The following is a 26,925-nucleotide window of genomic DNA, read 5'->3' as shown; positions in this document are numbered from 1 at the left end:
TTACCTCAACATTCGCTTCAAACTTGCTTGTCCGTAAAAACGTCCCATTCAAATATTGTTTGTATTTTTCAATCCAGTCCAATCTAAAACTTTTCAACGGAACGTACCAAATTGTCCTGATGAAATTTCACGGCAACAGTTTGGTAACAAGCACAATATGACACAATTGGAAGATAGCAACATTGTACCCGTGGATATAGTCAAATCATATACCATATCGTGGAGGAGATACTACCAACTTTTTTGTAAACAGGTGTATTTTTTGAACTCGAATCGGCGGCGTTACTAAGTTCGGCAAGAAGTTCATTAACAATCAAAAAATAGATGCTATTCCGCCGCTATCATGGCGTGTTTAAAGTACTTGCTTGCGACTCCGCCCATGTGATAATTTTTTCTGGGATAAAAGTTCCGCTATATACTATCCCGGAATAAATAGTAGCCTATGTCGGTCCCAGGGTCTCAAACTATCTCCATACCAAATTACTTCGAAATTGCTTCAGAGGTTCAGCCGTGAATAGCGTAACAAACAGAGTTAGTTTCGAATTTAAAAGAATGTATGGACATTATTAACATTATACTTAAATAACAACACGCGTTTGGATAGAAACTTAATGCTGCAGTTATAGGAAATTATACGCCTATGTTCTGAAAAAATACAAATTTTAGACACGCAAAACATCATTGCTCGGATAATTTACCAACATCAAATATCAATATTACAAAACTTCCAAACAGTTGGTAGTATCATACCCTATAAATATACGGTATATTTGGTGCAGTATCTATACATTTTCGGTGGCAACGGTCCAGTGTAATCGACGCCGACCAGCTGGCGTGTCACATGATAACCACCCGGATATTGTGCCAGTTAGACGACCGACTTTGAGACACGTCTATCGGTATGACGTTCATGGTGCCAACCTTGCGGAAACGTGTTGATGCCGTAAATTTTAGTCAGTGCTATTCTAGATTAAATACTACTCATCTTAGGGCTCATTTTCAATCGTCAGATGAAAGTTATCCTTAAATTTAATTATTTTACGAATAACTTTTATCTGATGTTTCAAAAATCGGCGCAACACACAGGTGCACTCTCTGTTCCTTCACTTTCGTAGTCTGGTGAGACAACAATCCGATATGACCGGAAAGAGATCAGGCGCAGGACTAACAACTTTACGAGGCACGGGGATATCATACAGCCACCTTCCTGACTCCGAGCTGCGACAGAGTCATTTTTAAGAAAGAAACACCCAAAAGCAATTATTTTGGATGCACCTGGGATTCGAACCCAAGACCTCGGCGTGGTAGTAATACTCGTATCGGGTAAAATTAATGGAATATAACAGTACGCCCCATCGCTGCTTGGAAACATAAATAGACAATGCCCTGTGAGTTTCCCTAATGAACTTTCGTAAGCAAGAAAACTGTCATCTACATAAACAAAAATTGTTTGTCTATGTCTCTTACATTCTAATATAATAATATGTAAGTATCCTTGCCAAATTCCATCAATAAAGTATTAACTTTAAACAAAGATACCCCAAAATAAATAACTTTATTAGCTTTAATCTAAAACAGCTCATATACGATAAGTTTAAATTAAATTAATTAAAAACAAATCACAAGACATTGTTAATTTAAAGCAAATCTGAAAATAACAACATCAGTAAATGCCACGTTAATTGTCTCTGGATCAAGTATAAATTATATCTTTGCTTTAAATTTTATCGATCGGAACCAGGCTTTTTGACTGGACGGAATGACCTGAAAAGTACAATTATGTTTTAACAACACACGAAAATATTATAGACTATTCGCGTCGAGAAAATGTGAATAAATTGCCAACAGCCTGATGACGCTCACCAACCAATAAGGCTGCATAAATAATAAAGTTGACGTGACAAGAACATAAATTTATGGAACCGCATGGGCGTCTGTCGGACAATGATGACACTATTTTCTTAACGTGATTAGAAAATCTATACGACACACACAATACGACAGTCTGGTGACAATACGACGAATTAAATCGTATACCGAACATTTCACAGTTGGTTCGTATGAACGATTCACACACAATTGAATTCATCCTTTTATAATGAGCATCAACAGATTCTCTCGATGCGGTGCTAATTTGCGAATGCGGTGATATGATATTCTAGTATGTAGTGTTTTCGAATATTTTTATTCTATAACCGCCTTTAATTTTAACAATAACAGTATGGCGGCATTAGTTTATGTAGGGTTTTTTAATATATAAACATAATTAAACATTAGAAAATGTACTAACATTATTCCTTTGTAGGCTTCTTGAATAGATTTAACTTTTATAGCGGGCAATTCTGGATATTTGTAGAATGTAGGCAAGTATTGTTTGTAGTTCATTTGGTACAGCTGACTTCTGATGTAGGCTTCCATGTCTTTAGGCTTTGGATACACCGTCGCTATATCTGTGGGTCAGATTATAATATATACTAACCTACTGATGAGAAGAGGCTCCCACTGATACTGAAAGGGTTAAGACCTTAGTCCATCAAGCTGGCTTGGTTCGATTTGGTAGATTTCATTTACTTTCCTAAGTATCATGCGTACATTCCTATTTCCTAATACCTATTTGCTCTCGATGTTTTGCTTCCCTATTACAGCAAGTGATCATTATTGTTAAAGAATGTAGTAACTTCGACAAGTTAGGGGTTTGTGCCTTCTGCCGAATTCGTTACATTTACGGTGAAAAAGGTTAAAATATTCACAATACAAGTGCAGCTAACATTCGCTCGTGGGTCATAATACCGAAGATCTAAATCTGAATCTCCATAAAATACCTTTTTCATACACCATTTTAGCAATATCGAGAGCAATGGTAATGGATACGTTCTTCACATTACTCAATGGCGGGTAGATGCGACCGATTTTCAAGTCCTCCTCACTCACTGCACCAGCCAGCGCCTAAAAATTTCATCAACCTTAGTAAATTTACGAGGCTTTACTAGTTGGTAAATTTGCCATCAGGTATTATGTTACGGATCATCACGGCATACAAGAGCCTCTGCTTTGATCTTACACCTTGACATTTTCTTTCATCTTCACTTAACATAATGTGCAGTGAAGTCATGTTTCCATGCCATTGTAAAAAAAAACTTTAAGCAATAGACCGGTGGGACCAACCTTTTTTCCTACGTCTGTGACCTAACATCAGTCCTGTATATACTGACCCGATGCTGGAAACGGTTTTAACAGAGAGAAATTAGAGAAACATTTTCTTAAAATCTTATTTCAAAATATTAAAGTAAGTTTAAAGTATAAACCATTTATTAATATAGTCCAACCTGGCCTCCAGACACATCCCTGGCATCTATACAAAATATAAATCATCGACAAAGGCAATGCTTATGGTATCAAACAAAGTCTTAATAAACCCGAATCAAATGTATAAACGAACACTCATTAGGAAGACAATTTGTAACTCAAGATTTAGCCACGGGACGAACTAAGTTCACCTGATACGTGCCAAATTGCTCTACCATCCGAAACTCTCGCACCTCTTTTAGAAAACACCGGACGAAGTTCAAACTTATGCAGCGACGAGATTTCCAATTCCGCTGGATTTTTTTCAGTTGTGATTTACTTGCGTATTATACTGTTTTCAATAGCACTTTCGGCGTAAAACAAACTGACTTGTTATTTTTATGAATTATCTGGATTTTATGTAAACTACGTTATAAGACTGCTAGATAAAGAATATTGAAAACTTTGAGGATTAAAATAACCTTGATATTTTGTGATATTGAAATATTACTTTATAACACTATGTATGAACTCTATGTAAGAACACACAGAAAAAAAAGAAATATTTTCAACATAAAAACATCGATAATTTTTATAAAACAATCACACATCACACCTTTATTCCTAAAGGGTTATCATGAGAGGCAATCAGTTCACCCACTTTTCGCCAAGTGTGTTCCGTCTCATGTGATAGGGAGCGAAAAAATCGCCATATCGCACACAAAATCCAGATTCCGGGCTGCTACCAGGTAGTAAAACGCAAATACCACTTTTCCCGACCCGGGATTCGTACCCGAGGCCTCAATGCGGTGTCATACTCCGCACGCTATTGCGTGACTACTACGTACGTACGAACAAAGACACCGAGGCAATCTATTATTATTGTAATGAATATTTCATACATACCTTGGCCGCTACTAAAAACAAAGAATCTGGCATATGATGTGCCCCAGTCACCAACACGCCCAGAGCTATGCCAGGGAAAATGTAAGAGTTGTTGCCCTGTCCCGTTTTGTACTCCTTACCCTGGTATTTGACAGGGGGGAATGGTGATCCGGAACAAAACACGCAACGACCCTGGAAGTGTTTTTTTGTTATTTTCTTTGTTTTTGAAATAAAATACATTTTTGTTATTTTATGCCCTACTATACATACCATTTATATTACCAGGATCCAATGTAGAAGCTACTTTTTTCGATAAAAAGTCTATATTATTTAATTCCGAAAATAAGGACTATGAAGCAGGAGAAGTCTTGAGTGCACTCTAATATAATACTAGATGACACTAATCTCATAATTACGTTTTCTAACTATGCAGTCATTCTATCGAACCTCTTCGGAATTAATAAGATAAGGACAACCTACCTCTGTGTGGTCGTAAGCTTCTTGGGGAGTGCATTCTGCATTTTTCGTAGGGTTAGATAACGCAAAGATAATTGGCCGCTCCACGTTTTTGGCCATTTGTTTTAAAACATTCGGTTTGAACGCACCACCGACTGTAGAACAACCTTGGGAATAAAGTTAATTTTAGTTCATATTATTTTATGTAACCCTGAATCTTATCTGGTCACCTACGTAACAGGCAACGCCTAGACCTAGCTTATGTTTTTGTTCAATGATTTCAATTAAATATTATTCTTATTTATAACTTAGTCAAATTTTAGTTCACAAGAAAGATTGTACTTTTGGTAATACATGTATCATTTTAGGACACTAGTTTGCAAAAACAACTATTATAAATTATTGTAATCGTTGCGACGCGACGTATAAACAGAGTCGAAATATTAGATTTGACAGTATACTCTACACATTTGATGTAATAACGAATTATGACGACTGTTTACTTCAAAAATGTACACGTTAAATTATAATTGATAATTTAATTTCACTAACCAATTATAGCAGTGGCCTTGATTTGCCCAATAAATTTCTCAAAACTCTTTTCTGGTTCAATATTCTTGGCGAAATCCTTCGCTTGTGGTGGCACGCCTCCCTGCCTTTTACTTGTAATCAAACCATCTACATCAAACATGAACACTTTTGCCCTTGCCTGTTCTTTCGTTAAACCTTCCACCACCATAGCGTCAACTATCAAAGAGGCTATCCCGTTCGCGGCCTTCAAAACAAGATTGTCATAAGCGTGGACTATATCAGAGACATTTTTAACACTACTTTTAAGTATTTATAGGTAGTGTTCTTGTATTAGTAAGTGTATATCCAGTTACAAACAGGCCGTCATAATTATATCATCTGCCGAGGAGTGGTCATCTCTTGTCAAATGATTGGTACTCTATATGAACGCCACTTCATTTGATGCAGTGACTTTGTCGTGTCAGCCCAAAATAGTTTTTTAATTTGATGAATTTTAAGCACATAATCTACTACCACAAACCATAAAAATGATTACAAGAATGTTCTGTAGTAAAGTATATAAACATAAAGGTTGTGTTTATACGGATTTAGTATTTAATAGTCTAAAACGAACTACTGTCCCATTCAACCTTTATTTCAAATCCTATCATTAGAGCTCTTTGGCTCTATCACCTACGAACTCTAGATACTCACAGAGCCAGCTCCCAAAAACACGATGATGTTATCGCTTATTTTTCTTTTAGTGATTCTCCCCGCAGCCATCAGCCCGGCGACCGCCACAGCAGCGGTGCCTTGGATATCATCATTGAATGTGCAGTATTTGTTTTGATACTTCTTTAAAAACCGCCCAGCATTGGGCAATGCGAAATCTTCAAACTGAGAAAAAAAAGTGAAATGACTTCAAATGCCTGCTTTCACTGTGCTTTAGAAAGATGTAAAATCTCTTGTGTAGATTCTAAGAAAAGCAAAATGGGCTATTTATGGGTAAAAGATTCAGATGAGCAAGACAGTTTAAAGAAAAAAAAATTAAGTACACAATAAGGGTTCTCGACAGTGCCATAAAACAAAATATTCTTAATATTCAAAATGTTCAAAGCATACTTTATTTCATATCAAAGATCGGTGACGATATTAGTTCTGTAACTTCATATGTCTTAAACATTCTACACTGTCAAATGCACCATAAATAATACGATCTCCTAAACTTGATCAAGCACATCATAAAATAAGTCACTACTAATGTATATCTATCGATTTGATGTCTATACGTCACATGGGCATCTCATTGAAAACCAGCGCTGTAGTATTACATAGGTGGTATTGCTAAATGGGAGGCTCATTGTTCGTGCAATAATTGTTTATGTTATGTAGGATTTTGTGTTTTTAATTTTTTATCTTTGTACCAACAATAAACTTCTTCTTTCTTTTTTTCTTTCAAAAATATATTATTAGCACATTACCTGCAGCAGTACATTCGGGCCATATCTCGTGGCGCAAGCTCGCATAAACTCGTCCATTAGATCGTCATAAGGCTTTCCACGGATTCGTTTGTGCCGCAGACCGATGTACAAAGGATCTTCTAAAAGGGTCTGAGAATAACAACAAGATATTAAATTTGGTTCTTTATAACATCAATCAGACTACTCGTAAATATTTATTATTTGATCGTAATGCAGATGCTTATTATGTTTAGCAAGCAATATATAACGTAAGTACTGCCAGATTCATTTACACTAGCAGCAATATTTCAATAGGTCTATTGCAATATTGTTATATGAAACCGTCTTGCCGCACAACTGCAAACTTCAAAATTTAAAACTCAACTTGCCGTGGGTGGTTGTTTACATGGTAAAAATTGCTTGTATTAGTCAAATTCTGCAAGTATTCTTGCTAATCCAAAACATGCTTTAGAGAAAGTAATTAAAAAAACTAAATACTTCATTATTAGTTCAATTTCAAACAGGACCGTTCTGTGAATATTTTAATCTAACACTCACTTGATTATCCGTCCCCACATCCAACACAATAGGCAGACATTGATGAGGGCTTATTCCACCGAGTGCTGTATACAGTGCCAACTTTCCCACTGGTATGCCCATACCATACGCTCCCAAGTCACCAAGACCCAATATCCTCTCGCCATCTGTGAATACTATCGCCCGAACATCGTTCACCGGCCTGCAAGGGTCAGGGAGGTTCAAAACTGCTGCTAAGAATAAAAAATCGATGCGCTTCCAACAATAGGGAACGTAATTAGGCATAAATGTTTCATTGTTAGCGCGGTAAACGATTCGATGTGATTTATACTGTAATATCGTAGGAAAACTGTCAATATATAAATGAGTTATTTAAGCGAATTAGTATCTGTTTATTTTTTATTAAAGAAGTAACAAAACTTCTTAAATAATTTTAAAAGTTAACAGTTTTATATAGATGCCAATTTTTCCCATTTCTGAGTCTCCGTCTTGAAAAATTGTCACTGACGAGCGTAGATAGGGTTTGTTCTTCATTACCACCAAGCAACTACTCAAATCTAATAGGTACTATTTCTTACTTTATCATTACTTACCAATTCCTAATAATGCTGTATACATGTCCCAAATCGTGGATTGTTATAAATAACCCACGAGCTCTTCTGAATATCAGACCAAATCTCTGACACGCTAGGCCGACAGTCGGCGTGTACACTATGGGCATGTATTTCTCAATGTCCGTATCCAATAGACTGAAGAACAGTCTTTCGTTTCTGTCCTTTTAAACAAAACAACGTAGCGTCACGCCTTATTCCATTTTCAGGCGTACTCAGAGGCATAAACACCTAATTTTACCTACTATAATGCCGCTTTAATACATATTATAGATATACATACATTTTTATACGAAGAAAAAAGGTGTTAGATTCTTTTTTTTAAATAATTACTAATATTTATTTAACTCAATTTAAAAAGCAATTTTATAAACATCTTTTTCTTTATAACGGCAACATGTTAGATCTCATATAATAAGGGGCGAGCCTATCTGCTGGACACAATTCCAGACAGCTCTGTCAAGGTAGCAGTAGTAACTTAGCAGAATTAAACCAAATACATTTTAGAATTTGTTGCTAATTTGTTGCTAATTAGTTACCACTATTTCGATTTTGTTGCTCCAGCCGTTTAGAAAAAAAACCGGTCACTGCTATCATGATATCAAGCTAGCATGGACCATAACGAAACTTAAACTTATTTGATCAAACGTAATGCAGGAATTTGTTGCTAATTTGTTGCTAATTAGTTACCACTATTTCGATTTTGTTGCTCCAGCCGTTTAGAAAAAAAACCGATCACTGCTATCATGATATCAAGCTAGCATGGACCATAACGAAACTTAAACTTATTTGATCAAACGTAATGCAGGAATTTGTTGCTAATTTGTTGCTAATTAGTTACCACTATTTCGATTTTTTTGCTGCAGCCGTTTAGAAAAAAAACCGGTCACTGCTATCATGATATCAAGCTAGCATGGACCCTAACGAAACTTAAACTTATTTGATCAAACGTAATGCAGGAATTTGTTGCTAATTTGTTGCTAATTTGTTGCTAATTAGTTACCACTATTTCGATTTTTTTGCTCCAGCCGTTTAGAAAAAAAACCGGTCACTGCTATCATGATATCAAGCTAGCATGGACCCTAACGAAACTTAAACTTATTTGATCAAACGTAATGCAGGAATTTGTTGCTAATTTGTTGCTAATTAGTTACCACTATTTCGATTTTTTGCTCCAGCCGTTTAGAAAAAAAAACCGGTCACTGCTATCATGATATCAAGCTAGCATGGACCATAACGAAACTTAAACTTATTTGATCAAACGTAATGCAGGAATTTGTTGCTAATTTGTTGCTAATTAGTTACCACTATTTCGATTTTGTTGCTCCAGCCGTTTAGAAAAAAAACCGGTCACTGCTATCATGATATCAAGCTAGCATGGACCCTAACGAAACTTAAACTTATTTGATCAAACGTAATGCAGGAATTTGTTGCTAATTTGTTGCTAATTAGTTACCACTATTTCGATTTTTTTTGCTCCAGCCGTTTAGAAAAAAAACCGGTCACTGCTATCATGATATCAAGCTAGCATGGACCATAACGAAACTTAAACTTATTTGATCAAACGTAATGCAGGAATTTGTTGCTAATTTGTTGCTAATTAGTTACCACTATTTCGATTTTTTTGCTCCAGCCGTTTAGAAAAAAATGCTATCACTGCCATCTTGATATCAAGATATCATGGATACTGGTGAAACTTTTACTTATGTGATCACGCGTGATGTAGGAATTTGTTGCTAATTAGTTACCACAATAAGGATTTTGTTGCTCGAGCTGTTTAGAAAATAAAAATAATTAAAAAAATTAAACTGCCTTCAAAAACCACTCAAAACCAAAAAATATTTCACATAACAGGTATATACTGGATACGAATTTTGGAGTCGGCGCCTAATTAAAATTGCTAGTTAAACTAGATAGACCTAGACTATAAAAAAATATACTGTCTCGATGGCATAGTTGTGTTTCGCTTACAATACGACTATCGAGCTGTCCGTTATGAAAGTAGTAGTTTCCCGGGACCCTATGTTCTTCCCGCGGTCTCAAACTGTCTCCATACCAAATTTCATCTTAATACGTTGGGTAGTTTTTGAGTTCAACACATTCAGGCAGACAGATGCAGCGGGGGACTTTGTTTTATAATATATTTTTTAGAACTTTTTAAGAGGAACAATCCCCACAATAAATCATTGTTGCATAACTTTAACCGTTTACGCAGCGCACGCAACGGAAGCTCTCAAAACTAATAAATTGTCCTCGTTTTTGCAAAATGTTTTTATTACTGCTCCGCTCCTATTGGTCATAGCGTGATGATATATAACTAATAGCACTCCACGAACAAAGGGCTATCCAACGCAAAAAGAATTTTTCAGTTTGGACCGGTAGTTCCTGAGATTAGCCATTACTGCTCCGCTCCTATTAGGTATAGCGTGATGATATATAGCCTATAGCACTCCACAGACAAAGGGCTATCCAACGCAAAAATATTTTTTCAGTTTGGACCGGTAGTTCCTGAGATTAGCCCTTACTGCTCCACTCCTATTAGGTATAGCGTGATGATATATAGCCTATAGCACTCCACGAATAAGGACTATCCAACGCAAAAAGAATTTTTCAGTTTGGACCGGTAGTTTCTGAGATCAGCCATTACTGCTCCGCACCTATTGGGTATAGCGTGATGATATATAGCCTATAACACTCCACGAACAAAGGACTATCCAACGCAAAAAGAATTTTTCAGTTCGGATCGGTAGTTCCTGAGATCAGCCATTACTGCTCCGCTCCTATTGGGTATAGCGTGATGATATATAGCCTATTTGAGTGATTTTGAAGGCGGTTTAATTTTTTGTTAAAATTATTTTTATCATCAGAAGAATTATTATAATTCGTCAGTCTATCACGCAAATTTACTACGGAACGCGAGACAGTCGACATGCACCCGCATCACAGCGATGATCGTGATGACAACTGAACCTGTCGCCACAGAAACACCTTCCAGTAATTATTCACTGGTCTCTGCGATACAGGCGTAGAGCCTCGTGCAGAGATCGTCGATCCGCCCTGTGAATTGGGGGCGTTTGGAGAATTTTACCACGGTATCCCCTGCCTGTCTTAAAAGGTGACTGATAGGGGCCATCGGGGGGTCGTCGGCGGGCGGCAAGATGACCGTCCGGTGACCCCCGAGATGGACGGTAGCTTGGGAGGTAGGCTTTATGCTGCCGTTGACGCTGAGAGCGCCCTTCGCTTGTCCGGGGATTTCTGCCCCCTCCCCCCCCCCCCCATAAGAGACGGGCCGTACCAGGCGGCATCGCGCAGGGGTGGCTGCGAACAACGACTTAGACACTTTCGTCAGAGGAAGCCCGTAGCCGCCCCTAATGCGCCGAAAGGGGCCACCGCAGAGTTTTAGTTGGTTTTCCATGCGTATATAGGTTAGCGACTCGGCCTGGCGGGCCTGAAGGTCATCACCAAATCGGGGCTGCTCAACGCCGAGTCGTAAGGCACGGTGACCCCAACATAACCGCCCAGTCGCCCCCCACGAAGACTGGTCGGTAGTCATAAGCACTTTCTCCGCGAAACCAAAAAAAGAGATAGCTCTGTCAAGATAGCAGTAGTAACTTAGCAGAATTAAACCAAACGAAACGTTATAGCATACTTTAATTAAAATTAAATTTTTAATTTTAACGTTGACAAAATTTTGAAAACAATCTTGGGACTTTATTCTTTATTGATTGTGATAAATAATGTCCATCAAAACATTATGTTAAAATCATATGAATTATTAATCATTTTAGAAAAAACGGAACCCTTATAAGATCACTTTGTTGTCCGCCGATTCTTGCGTCCGTCCGTCTGTCAAGACCTTTTCTCTCAGGAACGCGTAGAGGTATTAAGCTGAAAATTGTATCAAATACTCGGGTCTACTGTCCCTTAGAGCTGTGAAAAATCAAACTTCTGAACCAACCCAATCAAAAGATACGGCCGTTTATGCCGAAAATTTTCTAAAGTAAACTATTTTCATAATTACAGAAATGTATGTGGAAAAGATAAAATTTACCCATGCGCCTCCGATCAGCTGTTTTTGCGTGCAATGGCCTCGCTGCACCAGGCCATGGGCCCAAAGGCGCGTCGCCGCGTGCGGCTTCCTTTGACTACGAGCGACGAGCGTTGCAAATTTCGGACTGTAGAAAATGTGGATTGGATTGATTTAATTCCACTCGTCAATTCATTAATTATGAACGCGAAGTTGTGTTTTTTAAAAAAGAAGAATGAAAAAGGAAACGTATTTTATTATTTTTACTAAAGTAAACTTTCTTTTAATTACTTTTTTTATTTTACATTAAAACAGTATTTACTATGCTTATCAGTTGTAGGAGTTTAAAAAAAGTATATTTTGTTAGCTAGTTGCTGTGTGTGAAGTAATATTACAATTTTCCAAAACATTTACAAAATGTGATCAAAGAGTATATAAAACTTGGGTGCACTAAGCAATAAAACTTTTCATTTGTGACGAAACAGAATCTTATTTACTAAACGTCCAAACATGAATCCAGCAAATTATTCGTTAGTACGTACTTCACGACGCAAACAAATTTAATGACAATGAACGATCTAAATGTTATAGGTCTAGGTAATTTCATTGAGCGACGCGTGCCCCTCGCAAGTACCTACTTTTGGCCGCTGACGGGTGACCTGTGTGAAGTTGAAAATGAAAAATGAAAAAAATGAAAAAATTGTTTATTACAGCAAAACACATAAAACATAACATATAAAAAGAGATTAACCTTAAAACAGTATAATAATGTTTTTGCTGATCACAATGTATCTGTGAACTATTTCCTTCGATTTCTTCACTAGGCAAGCCTGTATCGAAGAAATCGTCCCACGAGAATACAATTTGTGTTCAGATAGCACTACAAAATCGAAATAACTTATATATTAAAAGGAATAAAATAAATTGGAAATTAAATATTAAAACAAAAACAAAAATAAACATGCTTAGAATAAAATAACGGAGTGCCCTACATAACAATTTTGCACGTGTATCATTTTTTTTAATTTTTAAATATGTGTATTATATTATATAACATTATTTTATTAACATAAGGCCACCTAGCATTCAAAAGTTAATAGGTCTTCAGTTTCACTGTAAGTTAATGAAGAAAGCCATTTCTGCAGTGAACTTTTCGCTTCTTTTAACGATTTATTTTTAAGGTCACAATATTTAGCAGCTTGGTTGTAAACATGCTTTTTTACAAAATCGCCAAATCTTTGTGCAAATCGAGTTTTGACGCATGGGGTCGTCAGTCTGTAAACTCTACGATTCCTTAATATCTCATATTGGCTGGAGTGTCTTACTGAGTTATGAACCAGAATCGAGGTGGTTAAAATAAAAAGCTGTCTGACACTCAAAACCCCTGCTTCTTCATAGATTTTACTGGTGGGGTATCTGTAGGGCTTACATAGCATTGTTTTTAAGACTGACCGTTGTGCCCTCTCAACTTGGATAATATGTGTTTTAGCAGCACTTCCCCAACACGATATACAGTAAGTAATTAGAGATTGGCAAAGCGCGTAATATACACTCTTTAGAGTGCTGATGCCTGCTACATTACGTAAATTACGCATAATATTTATTACCTTGCGTATGCGGGCTGAGAGAGCCTCTATATGTTTTTTAAATGTTAATTTTTCGTCAATGTGCACCCCAAGGTATTTATAGGAATTATTGCGATTTAACGGATTACATAAACAAGTTGTATTAAAGTTGCATTTTACATCGTGAATTTTAATGATTGGGTTATATTTAGGGGCAGAGGCAGAGCTCTTATGAAAGCATAAATAGGTCGTCTTCATCGTGTTAAGTGTAAGAAGATTCCGTTGCAACCATTGAGATATCGCCGCTATACCACTCTCAGCCGATGAACATACCGAGTCCCAGGAAGGACCATGAAATACTACAGCAGTGTCATCGGCGTAGCACAGGATATCGGCATTTGGAATATTCAGGTTATGAATATCGTTGATATAAATAAGAAATAATGTGGGCCCTAGAATGCTGCCCTGAGGAACTCCGAAATTTATATACTGTGGGCTACTAATTATATGACCAATTTTTACACACTGTCTCCGTTCTGATAAGTAGCTCTTAAACCAATCTAATGCGACCCCACGAATACCCATACATTCCAGTTTTTTTTAATAGTATAGGGACGGAAACAGTGTCAAAGGCTTTTGCCAGGTCGAGGAAGATACCAATGCAAGACTGCTTATTATCAAGATGTGCTGAAACTGAGGTGGTTAACAGGGTGACTGCATCTTCTGTACTCTTTCCCTTTCGGAACCCAAACTGCTTGGAGGATATGAGATTGTGTGTTTCTATATAATCAACGACACGTTTGTTTACAAGTTTTTCGAGCAATTTAGAAAAAGCTCCTAAAAGTGAAATGGGTCTGTAATGTTCTACAAGGGCCTTAGAGCCATCTTTATGAATTGGATAAACGGACGCGAGTTTCCAGTCATTCGGAAAGGTTCCACTAGACAAACTTAGGTTTAAAATATAAGTTAGCGGCTTCAATATTTCGTTCTTTACATGTTTTAGGAGTGCGTTACTAATGCCGTCCATTCCTGGTGCTTTCTTATTTTGCAATTCCATTATAAGTTTACCAACTTCATCGTAATATGTGGGTGTCATAAACAATGAGTTGGGTGGGGAGTTTGTAATGGTAACTGCTTTCACAAGGTCCGCCTGAGATTTATTTGTGGTAGTGAGAATATTATCTGCTAGTTTTTGTCCAACTGTAGAGAAGTATTTATTAATGTAATCTATTGATTGTTGAGAATTTAAGCAGCCCCCTAACTCCAATAACTCACTGGGCTCATTTTTATTTGTGGTGATATTACAAATGTTTTTGATTGTTTTCCATAGTAACTTAGGATTGTTATTGTTTTCTTTTAGTTTTTTATCTTGGTATTCGTTTTTGACTTTTCTTAAAAGATCTACGAAAAAATTTTGATAACGCGCGTAAATTTTTTGGAGCTGTTCATTTTTTGGATCATTTCTAGTTTGTAAGTGCAACGCATCGCGATGGCGCATACATCGCATCAGTCCTGGAGTAATCCACGGCTTCAAATTATACTTAGTTCTGCTAACTTTGACTTGGCGTGTATGCTTGCTTAATATATCTAAAAAGAGTTGCGTAAAGACTTTATTAGCCGAATTTACTTCCTCGCAATCCTCAACAATTGACCAATCCGTATCTGCAAGATCGTTTTTAATGGCATCAAAATCTCTTTTTATCACGAATCTATTAGGCCTGGGAGGCTTGCGTTTGTTTAAGCTAATTCCTAAGGTGACTGGGTAATGGTCCGTGATATCGAAATGGCACACAGAGGCTAGAGGTGGGTGACAAAGATTTATATTCTTGACATAGATATGATCGAGGCAGGATGAGTACCTTGTTGGTTGTGTAATGGCCGGAAGAAGGCCGTGCTCGGCCATGAAACATTGGTATTCTATGCTCTGCAGGTTGCTCGATATGTCTAATATGTCCACATTAATATCTCCAACAAACAGAAATGGTAATTCGCTTAACTTATTCATGTAGATATCGAGTGAGAGCAAAAACTTGTCTATATTCCGGAAAGATGGTGGACGATATACACCAAGAATATTAATTACTTTAGGAATGTGAATAGCCAGGCAGTTAGCTTCACTGATGGCTGGTTCCAGGGCCGTGCCGTTCCAGATATCTCGCAAATATACAACAACACCACTATTTTGATTGATACCTTTTTCTGTCCTAAAGGAATTGTATCCCGGAATTTGTGGAGTAATAAGTGAATCATTCAACCAGCATTCTGTCAAAATTAATATATCAACTGGCGTGTCCAAGCGCTTTATAGCTATCATTAGGGTGTCAAAGTTTTTATATATGCTTCTGATGTTCAACGAAAGTACTTTAAAATCATGTTCGGGAGTAAACATACCCTTACATTTACTCGTGTCTTCTATAACCTGACACTTAATTTTTAATGAGTCTAATTCAGTTCCTATATTATCATTCATAAAAAGCATTAATTATGGTTATAAAACATACAAATGATCAATCCTATAAGACCACGCCATGTAATGGCTATGATTAATATTGAAATATATGTAACTAACTTTATAAACTACGATTAAGATTAACTGATTACAATTCGTATAATCTAAACTACACAATGTCAGTGTTTGAGTAGCATGATTAGTAGGTATGATATTGTAGTAATGCACAGAAGCATGCAAATAGAGATTTAAGGTCGTGGAATAAATTTCTAAAATAATGAAATGTTGTTTCATAAGTATAAAAAGATGTTTACACCAAGGCACTGAATCTAATTTAAATGGTTTAACACGATGTATAAAGGTTCTTACCAAAACATAGTAGATATAACAATACCTATGAATAAAAAATAATGTAAAGCTAAAATTAATGAGATCATTATGAATAATACTATGACATAAATGTATTAGAAAATGCATACACATAGCCTTAGAGCGTAGGGATCGACGTGTTGCTAGAAGCGGAGGGAGTAGGTAGCAGACGCTCGAGGTCACTGTGAGATTGTATGAGGAGAGCCGGTTTCCCTTCCCGTTGCCTGATGTAAATAGCGCCTCCACTGCACCAACAAAAAGCGTAACCGAGCTGTTTGGCTTTAGATCTAGAGTCACGAAATAATAATCTATTTTCTTTGGTTAACCTTTCGTTAAAGAAAACTTTTCTGGTATTACCAGGCACATCCAAGTCACGGCTATTAATATTTCTCCTGGTCTTTGCCGCAGTAAGAAATTGGTCACGTTTAGAACGACGCAGAAGTCTTACCACGATTGGGCGGGGCATTTTCGCACTATCCTCTGGGAGAGTGGTGCGCACAGGTGGCCGGCGTGGTCCGATTCGCGTAACCCAATCTATTTCTTTGTCCTCTAATTCTACGCCCAGTTTCTGAGCCGCTACAAGTACAATGTGAGGTAAGCTTTCGTTTACGGTTTCGGGGATACCTATTACTTCGATTTCATTCTTCAGATTTAATTGCTCTTGTACCCTCAGGTCATTGCGAAGCTGCGAAACTGTATTTTGTAAAGCCTGTACTTCCTCATCCCGTTTCTCTAAAAACTGTATCCGTTTATCGGCGACTACTAGCTTAGCCATCACATCTTCCATTCTTTCATTTGTAAAGGAGAGAGACTCCACCAAATCGTCCAATTTTGATTTGACAGACGAAAGCTCATGTGTCAATAAACGAAATTGTTCGGTGAGCTGGCCATATTCCAATCCTTTTGCTTCCATTTTCTTTCGGCTGTTGACATTTTCAGATCCAGAAAGAAGGGGTGATGTTTCAGAACTATCTTTTTTTTCTGAATCACAACACTCACGACACTTCCATAGCTTTTTCCGCTCAGAACTCAATGAAGAGATATTTGCACATGTCGGGCAGAAGAGTTTTCCACAAATAGTTGAGGTACATCTAACGCCGTTTTTAGTAGGCTTCTTGCATCCAGCGCAATTCATGTTGTCAATAATTATCTATTTCTTCACTATTTTCTATTTCACTGGCCTCTCAGAGACAAAGATTATTTAGAGCACACGAATGGCCGGTCTGAAGTCTTATTGTTTGCCCAAATGCTAGCAGTGACGCACAACGCGCTTGCCGTGCTTAGGTGCACGCAATTCACACGGTTAAGTGAAGCGCGTAACCGTGATGTTGCTATGCACGGTAGCGACGAAGCTACACCGAAATGACTGGCACAAAAGATAACCTCTGATTTTTTGATGCAAAAATTGTGTTATATCTTCATAAAATGGCGTATTTCGATAATCTAACACAATAGAAACTTGCATTTATTGAAAATATATCGATGAACAATACTTTTACTGCACAAATCACTTTGAAACTATTAATTTTCAAAAATACTAGCGGAGCAATTTCTAGCACGTGTGACTATCCGAATTCCGAGCAATGAATGAGTTGGCAAGTGACTTTAAAATATCATTTTTTTATATTGCCAAAGGATTTTACTACGTTAGTACCGGATTGTTCCATTTTTTATTTGGTTTGTACCTTATAGGGACAAGAGATATGCTGTTACTGAATGTTTTGTCAATCAACGCCTTAAGTGTAGTAACATAAACTCGCGACATTTTCAAACTAACCATCATTTTAATGATTTTATAGCTGAATATGATGGAGGAATAAGTTCCTCAGTGGTACAATCCCTCTCTAACATAATACACTCCGAAACGAGGGAGTACAAATGATGAAAATCCACGAAATTCTTAGAAAATTATTATTTTTCAATAAGGTACAGCCATTTTCAAATGAATAATCATTGTGAATTTTCTACGAATTTCGTGATTTCCGTCGTTTGTACTGCCTCATTTCGGATTGTATTCTGTTAGAGAGGGATTGTGCCTCTGAGGGACGTATTCCGCCATCACATTCAGCTATAAAATCATCACAATGATTATTCATTTGAAAATGGCTGTACCTTTTTGAAAAATAATAATATTCTAAGAATTTCGTGGATTTCCATCGTTTGTATTCCGTCGTTTCGGATTATTCTATGCTAGAGAACGATTGTACCTCCGAGGAATGTATTCGTCCATCATATTCAGTTATAAAATTATCACAATGATGATTTTTCTAAAATGGCCGTACTTGGAAAAAAATAATAATTTTCTACGAATTTCGTGCATTTCTTTCCGTCGTTTGTTCTCCCTCATTTCGGATTGTTCTATGTTAAAAAGGATTATACCTCTGAGAGACGTATTCTTCCATCATATTCAGCTATAAAATCATCACAATGATAATTCATTTGAAAATGGCCGTACTTTATTGAAAAATAATAATTTTCTAGGAATTTCGTACATTTCCGTCGTTTGTACTCCCTCATTTCGAATTGTACTATGTTCGAGAGGGATTGTATCTCTGGCCATATTCTCCCATCAATTTCAGCTATAAAATCATTAAAATGATGTTTTTTTTGGAAATGTCGCGAGTTTATGTTAGTACACTCAAGGCGTTGATTGACCAAAGTTTTAGTACACCATATCTCTTGGCCCCATGAGGTACAAACAAAATAAAATACGGTACAATCTATTACTAATGTAGTACAATCCTATGGCAATATTAAAAAAATGATATTTAAAACTCACTTGCCAACTTCACACGGGTATGTCAGAATAGCTCGAATCCCTTAATTTTAGGTACATACATATATTAATTATATTAAGCGCTGATTTGCTAAGCCTAAGCTCACGTTAAGCCGAGAAAATATGTTTTGCTACTTTAATATTGACATTTTGTTCCTTATTTTTAAGTTAATATCATATTCTGGAACGGTCTGCCGAGACGAATGTCCGCAGGTTCAAATTCAAGGGCACACACCTCTGACTTTTCTAAAAAATCATGTGTGTATTCTTTGTGAATTTATCGTTCGCTTTAACGGTGAAGGAAAACATCGTGAGGAAACCTGCACATCTGAGAAGTTCTCTATAGGAATTTCGAAGGAGTGTGAAGTCTACCAATCCGCACTAGGCCAGCGTGGTGGACTAAGGCCTAATCCCTCTCAGTAGTAGAGGAGGCCCGTGCTCAGCAGTGGACAAGTATATAATACAGGGCTGATATTATTATTATTATTATTTTAAATTTTAACTAGTTTCTACCATTTAATGGCGAAATTACATCATTCCGCGGGCTTTTGACCAAAACGGAAATGACGGGTGGATGAGAGTACTAATGTTATTATGAGTTTATTGATAAAAATTTCCGGACGAGCCTGCAAGTATTAAGTATGACAGCTTTCTGAATGAGGATGTATGTAAGTGGATGAATTTGTAACGTCTTGAGACTAGTGTGTATGGATTTGGGGACAACTCCTGTAGATGAAATAATAATGGGTATTGTACGGACGGTGTCCACTCGCCACTGCGTTTTAAGTTCGATAGCCAAGTCAGTGTACTTGGCTAGTTTTTCTGTATATGTAGTTTGCAAATTATGGGTGTTTGGTATGGCAATGTCTATAAGGTATACTGAACTGTTCTTTTTATCATGAAAAGTGATGTCCGGTCTGTTAAAGTGAACTGTTTTGTCTGTCATAATAGTCCTGTCCCAGTACATTCTGTAATCATCTGAATCTAGTATGGTTTGAGGGGAGTATTTGTAATATGCAGTTTTTCTTTAATTAATTTGTATTTGTAAGCTAAATACTGATGGATAATTGATGCTACCTGGTCATGCCTGTGTTTATACTCCGACTGTGTAATAGATTTACAAGCTCCAGTAATATGCTGTATTGTCTCAGAACTACTATGACAGTGTCGGCATGCATCGTTTTGTGCAGCAGGGTCACGAATTATATATTTTCGGTAATTTTTTGTATCTATGGTCTGGTCCTGGATGGCGATCATAAACCCCTCCGTTTCAGGAAACAGCTCTCCTCTTTTTAACCACTCGGTTGACGCTACTTTGTCAACGTTAGGGTTAGTTAAGTCGAGAAGATGCCGTCCGTGGAGAGACTTTTGAGCCCAGGCATCCAGTTTCTGTATGTGAGATGTGTGATTTAATTGTATAGATGGATTGGTAATGAGTGGTGTGTGTTTGTTATCTGCTCGGACTGTTGCTTGATGGAGATTTGAATGCTGTGCTTTTGAGTGGAAGAATGCACGTAGTGTCTGAATCTGTTTATTATTATTATCATATTCTGGTAGCTTGTCACTATAACATCAAAATTAATATAAAATATAATATCTATCTTACGTCTAATATAATCTTCTGTAACTTATGTATAAAAAGAAAAGAAATACACAAATAAGTATATACTGTAAATAAGTAAGTTAAGTATTTCTCTTGACTGAAAATTATGCTTGTAAGTGTAGGCGAATGCACTCTGTACGCCGTTATTAAATTATGAATTTGCGTGTTCTCTTTTATTTTCTATCTTGAAATTTATTTTATGCCGGTCCAGGTTTAATGGATTGGATTTCATCTTATCTCATTTTAACGGTGATGTGCGTGCATGAGCTTATATAACTATTGTGACTATGTACTAGAAATACTTGGAAATAAAATACAAAAGATGTAATCAACAACTGATGACAAAAAAACATGCCCGGAGTTTCTTTCCGCCTTTCTTATTCGGGTAATCATCACTTAGGTAGTGAAAGGCTGGTAGGTTAGCTAGGTTAGGGCTTATGTCCTCACCGGTGAGGATCGCGACGCGTTATCCTTTTATTCCCCCCTACTTGCCAGCTCGAGCTGGTTACTTCGGTTTGTACCTTGTTTTTACTATAAATTTTATCCCTAATTTAAAATGTCCATAATTATATAAGTCATTTTAATTATTATTTAGGAATAATAATAAATATTCTCAATCATTATTTTAACGTGTAATAAGTGCAACATTGTTCGTTTACGTGATAAATATAGTATTTTATTTTTGTTTTATATGTGCCTATTGTTATTTATGATTTTATATACCTTAAGAAGTAAGTTTTTTTCCTCCTCCTCGCACCTTATTATTCCAATGGTTTAAATTGAAAATTACAATTATAACATTATTTGGGGGCAAGGTAGTGTCTCGCTAAGACGAGCCATGCGGACCGCAGGGATCCTACTAAAATTTTCTTGAACGTCTTTTTTTTGAACCCTCATAAATTGGGTTTGGAATATAGGTACCATATAAACAAAATTCTCGGGATATGATGTCAATAAGATATGGGTAAAGCTCTTATAGAGCTGCTCTTTAGATTTCATTGATATCTAAAAACACCCCGATTTACGAAATTAGGGGATGGAAGTATGTATGGGTTTTCCCACACAAACTTAATTTCATGCTATAGAACTGAAAATTATACAAGTACACATACAGTTTATTAAAAATAAAAAAAATACGTAAGTTTCTTTTCTTTCTTTCTTTCTTCTTTCTATTTTAGGTTTCAAAAAACATAACGAGCAACTTACATACATATAAAAGTGAAATCCTACCAAAAATATTTTCATATAAAATATTGTTAAGGCGAGATCATTTTTAACCGACTTCATTTAAAGGAGGAGGTTATCAATTCGACGTCAATGTTTTTTTTTTTCTTAATGTTTGTTACATCAGAACTCGCTCATTTATGGACCGATTTGGAAAAATCTTTTCTTATTCGAAAGAATATACCTCCAGATTGGTTTCATAAAAGTTTTTTCAAAATCGCTTCAGTAGTTTGGTTTTAAAACTAAAAAAACTACACTAATTATGTCGTCCAAGAAAACGAAATCGCGAAGTTTGCTTTCTTGTGACGTTTTTAGTTATGTTTTTGCATTGAGTATGTACTTCTTACATACTTATACATACAGCATAACACCTTATTCCCTTTTTCAGTGGTAGGCAGATGCGTAACATTTCAGCGCGATAGTCGTACTGCGTGTGAAACTTATAAGTTGTGTTTTTGTGTTGGGTTTAGTTGACTCTACTTCTTACATACATTCATTTATATATAGCATCACACCTTTTCTGCTTTTTAGAGGGTAGGCAGAGGTGTAACACCACAGCGCGATAGCTGTACTGTGATCGAAATATATCAGTTGTGTTTTTGCTTTAGGTTTGCTTAAATCTACTTCTTACATACATATATATCTATACTATTATATAAAGCTGAAGAGTTTGTTTATTTGTTTGTTTGAACGCGCTAATCTCAGGAACTACCGGTCCAAACTGAAAAATTCTTTTTGCGTTGGATAGCCCTTTGTTCGTGGAGTGTTATAGGCTATATATCATCACGCTATACCCAATAGGAGCGGAGCAGTAATGGCTGATCTCAGGAACTACCGATCCAAACTGAAAAATTATTTTTGCGTTGGATAGTCCTTTGTTCGTGGAGTGCTATAGGCTATATATCATCACGCTATACCCAATAGGTGCGGAGCAGTAATGGCTGATCTCAGAAACTACCGGTCCAAACTGAAAAATTCTTTTTGCGTTGGATAGCCCTTTGTTCGTGGAGTGCTCTTAGTTATATATCATCATGCTATGACTAATAGGAGCGGAGCAGTAATGAAACATTTTGCAAAAACGAGGACAAATTATTAGTTTTGAGAGCTTCCGTTGCGTGCGCTGCGTAAACGGTTAAAGTTATGCAACAATGATTTATTGTGGGGATTGTTCCTCTTAAAAAGTTCTAAAAAATATATTATAAAACAAAAGTCCCCCGCTGCATCTGTCTGCCTGAATGTGTTGAACTCAAAAACTACCCAACGTATTAAGATGAAATTTGGTATGGAGACAGTTTGAGACCCCGGGAAGAACATAGGGTCCCGGGAAACTACTACTTTCATAACGGACAGCTCGATAGTCGTATTGTAAGCGAAACACAACTATGCCATCGAGACAGTATATTTTTTTATAGTCTAGGTCTATCTAGTTTAACTAGCAATTTTAATTAGGCGCCGACTCCAAAATTCGTATCCAGTATATACCTGTTATGTGAAATATTTTTTTTGGTTTTGAGTGGTTTTGAAGGCAGTTTAATTTTTTTAATTATTTTTATTTTCTAAACAGCTCGAGCAACAAAATCCTTATTGTGGTAACTAATTAGCAACAAATTCCTACATCACGCGTGATCACATAAGTAAAAGTTTCACCAGTATCCATGCTACCTTGATATCAAGATGGCAGTGATAGCATTTTTTTCTAAACGGCTGGAGCAAAAAAATCGAAATAGTGGTAACTAATTAGCAACAAATTAGCAACAAATTCCTGCATTACGTTTGATCAAATAAGTTTAAGTTTCGTTATGGTCCATGCTAGCTTGATATCATGATAGCAGTGACCGGTTTTTTTTCTCTAAACGGCTGGAGCAAAAAATCGAAATAGTGGTAACTAATTAGCAACAAATTAGCAACAAATTCCTGCATTACGTTTGATCAAATAAGTTTAAGTTTCGTTAGGGTCCATGCTAGCTTGATATCATGATAGCAGTGACCGGTTTTTTTTCTAAACGGCTGGAGCAAAAAAAATCGAAATAGTGGTAACTAATTAGCAACAAATTAGCAACAAATTCCTGCATTACGTTTGATCAAATAAGTTTAAGTTTCGTTAGGGTCCATGCTAGCTTGATATCATGATAGCAGTGACCGGTTTTTTTTTCTAAACGGCTGGAGCAAAAAAAATCGAAATAGTGGTAACTAATTAGCAACAAATTAGCAACAAATTCCTGCATTACGTTTGATCAAATAAGTTTAAGTTTCGTTATGGTCCATGCTAGCTTGATATCATGATAGCAGTGACCGGTTTTTTTTCTAAACGGCTGGAGCAAAAAAATCGAAATAGTGGTAACTAATTAGCAACAAATTAGCAACAAATTCCTGCATTACGTTTGATCAAATAAGTTTAAGTTTCGTTAGGGTCCATGCTAGCTTGATATCATGATAGCAGTGACCGGTTTTTTTTCTAAACGGCTGGAGCAAAAAATCGAAATAGTGGTAACTAATTAGCAACAAATTAGCAACAAATTAGCAACAAATTCCTGCATTACGTTTGATCAAATAAGTTTAAGTTTCGTTAGGGTCCATGCTAGCTTGATATCATGATAGCAGTGACCGGTTTTTTCTAAACGGCTGCAGCAAAAAATCGAAATAGTGGTAACTAATTAGCAACAAATTAGCAACAAATTCCTGCATTACGTTTGATCAAATAAGTTTAAGTTTCGTTATGGTCCATGCTAGCTTGATATCATGATAGCAGTGACCGGTTTTTTTTCTAAACGGCTGGAGCAACAAAATCGAAATAGTGGTAACTAATTAGCAACAAATTAGCAACAAATTCTAAAATGTATTTGGTTTAATTCTGCTAAGTTACTACTGCTACCTTGACAGAGCTATTCCAGACCCCGGACTGATATTGAACTGATAACCTCAGTATCAATTAACCCGACCCACGAATTAAATCCGAAACCTCCATTCCTGTGATATTTAAACAAAATACATTTTACCTGCAGCTCTATTAGATAAATATATTTATTAAAATCACTTTCATATCGCTCGTAGGATACTCTACAAATGTCCAATTGTTCAACTTGAGTTTTAAATCTTGGTGGCAATAGCCCGTGTATGCCAAGCGCCTGTCGCTCCTCTAACGAAAATGCTAGACCCTTGAAAAAATCAAAAAGTAAAGCTGGTTGTCATAGTACTTTTATTAGATGGTAGAGCGCTCTTGAGTGTCTGTCTTGAGATTCCATCTGAATAGGTAACCGTAATGACTTTATCCAAACAAGCGTCCTAGCATTGTTCTATTACTATGGGTTTTGTAGCCAGTAGTATTACTCGGCTTGTTGACAAGAGGTAAACCAAATCGGCGTGCTAATTTTGTAATTGAAAGGGTTATGTTGCCGGTAGCGGCCTCAAGTAAAGCGAAGGTCTTAGCATTAAAACTTTGCCTTATACCCGATCCCCGATGCACAAGGCCCTGGGCGTTTATTCCGCCACCCCCTAAGGATGCTACTGTCAGTGTCTGTGATGATCGGCTTTCCTATTTTGTCATTCAGATGCAAACAAAAACTAGGGGAGATATATTATATACATATCAAAAGAATGTACTTCTTACCTTGTTAAGCCTAGGGTCCTTCAAATGGTCTATGCCTCTGACGGAATTCGGAATAATGACTGTACCGCTAACTTCGTGTGCACTTCTGGATTGCACCACCAGAGGATTTTGTAAAACTGCCTTTATTTTATGTATTATGGCACGTGGAGAAACATGATTAGTACAACGCCTAGAAATAACTGCGTTATGAATGTTTATATGATAAATTGAAGTATCATCTATACATATTATAAAACAAAGTCCCCCTTTCTGTCTGTCTGTATGCTATTGATTTTTCTCAAAATCTACTGAACGGATTTTTATGAAATTGTATATAAATATAGTTTAAGACCCTGGGATGGTTATAGACTACTTTCTATACCGGAAAAAGACTGCCTCGGCGACATAGTTGTACTGCATGCGCGGTACGCCAGTGCTCTGAAGTCCTGGGTTCGAGATATTTGGGTTTTTCTGCTCAGTATCAGCCCGGAATCTGGAATTTGTGCCCGATATAGCGATAGGCTCGCCCCCTATGACATCACGGGACGGAACACACTTGGCGAAAAGTGGGTACCTTGGTAGCGTCTCTGCATACCCCTTCGAGGATAAATGCGTGATGTGTGTGTGTAGTTTCCAACTGTATCAGTACCGAGGTAAAACCATTGCCTAGTTGTACCCTACTTAAGGCAGCCAATTCATTTTGTAGTTAAATATTTTATTAAGAATAATGTTAGGTCTGTGTCCTTTTTACATTTGTTTATCATTTATTGTATTGTATCTCTATCACTGGCTCTAAAAGTATTAAATAATGAAAGCGTTCTCAGATATGTCTTTGCTTCACTTTGGTGAAGGTGTTCAGCATGATGAAGCAAACGACTTCGTGTAAATGTGTTGATTTTTTTTGTTTTGAATGACGAGACGAGCTTTGCCTTTCGCCTGGTGGTAAGCGATACGACCAACCAGAAACAACAGAAATACCATCTAACACTTTGAATTAAATAGTATTGTTAGGTATTCCAATGCGGTCGCCATCGTGAGACATGAGATGTTAAGTCTTATTATATTCAGTAGTTACACTAGCTACAATGGCCTTCAAACCGGAACACAACAGTGACTGCACGCTGCTGCTTGGCGGCAGAATTAGACATTTTCAGTTCTCTACCCGGAATGGTACTCTTACAAAAAAAATTGAAAAACAAAAGAAATTGATACTCACAATAAACGTTTTTGTACAATGGAAAACATATTAAAATAACATGCCGTAAAAATTAAAACCATTTCAAAATGACACTTTTGCTTCAATCAATATTTTAATAATAGTCTAGAATATTTGACTTAAAAATATAACTCTATGCTCAGTGATATTCGTTCTTCTTAACATAATCACAGCACGTTGACGATGTATTTGATTCTCCAAGTATTAAATAAAAAATACTTGATTATCGTGTAAAATCCCAACTAAAACCACAATTTAAAATGGATGTACAAAAAATTCCAACTACCATTGAAAATTTAATCAAATTACGTTAACCAACCACAATTCTGACTGAATTCAGTGCAAATATGTAATCAAATCAAGTAT

The 26,925-nt window shown here is 36.6% G+C and overlaps 1 protein-coding gene across 1 annotated transcript; it reads right to left on the bottom strand.

Moving 5' to 3' along the window:
* Window positions 1-1,538: 1,538 nt before the first annotated feature.
* On the bottom strand, window positions 1,539-26,651 carry LOC115444293 (NADP-dependent malic enzyme). Its single transcript, XM_030170019.2, has 13 exons — window positions 26,560-26,651; window positions 25,365-25,533; window positions 24,754-24,912; window positions 7,727-7,908; window positions 7,155-7,335; window positions 6,618-6,746; window positions 5,851-6,033; window positions 5,179-5,401; window positions 4,651-4,793; window positions 4,192-4,362; window positions 2,823-2,946; window positions 2,291-2,450; window positions 1,539-1,764 (listed from the first exon to the last, which is right to left on the bottom strand). Exons 1-13 carry the CDS (start codon window positions 26,619-26,621, stop codon window positions 1,725-1,727), a joined length of 1,926 nt encoding a protein of 641 aa, XP_030025879.2. The 5' UTR covers window positions 26,622-26,651; the 3' UTR covers window positions 1,539-1,724.
* Window positions 26,652-26,925: the final 274 nt, after the last annotated feature.

Source organism: Manduca sexta, chromosome 21 (assembly GCF_014839805.1).
Source record: "Manduca sexta isolate Smith_Timp_Sample1 chromosome 21, JHU_Msex_v1.0, whole genome shotgun sequence".
Taxonomy (NCBI): domain Eukaryota; kingdom Metazoa; phylum Arthropoda; class Insecta; order Lepidoptera; family Sphingidae; genus Manduca; species Manduca sexta.
The sequence above is the reverse complement of the archived record's forward strand: the minus strand, read 5'-3'. Positions and strand labels throughout refer to the sequence as shown.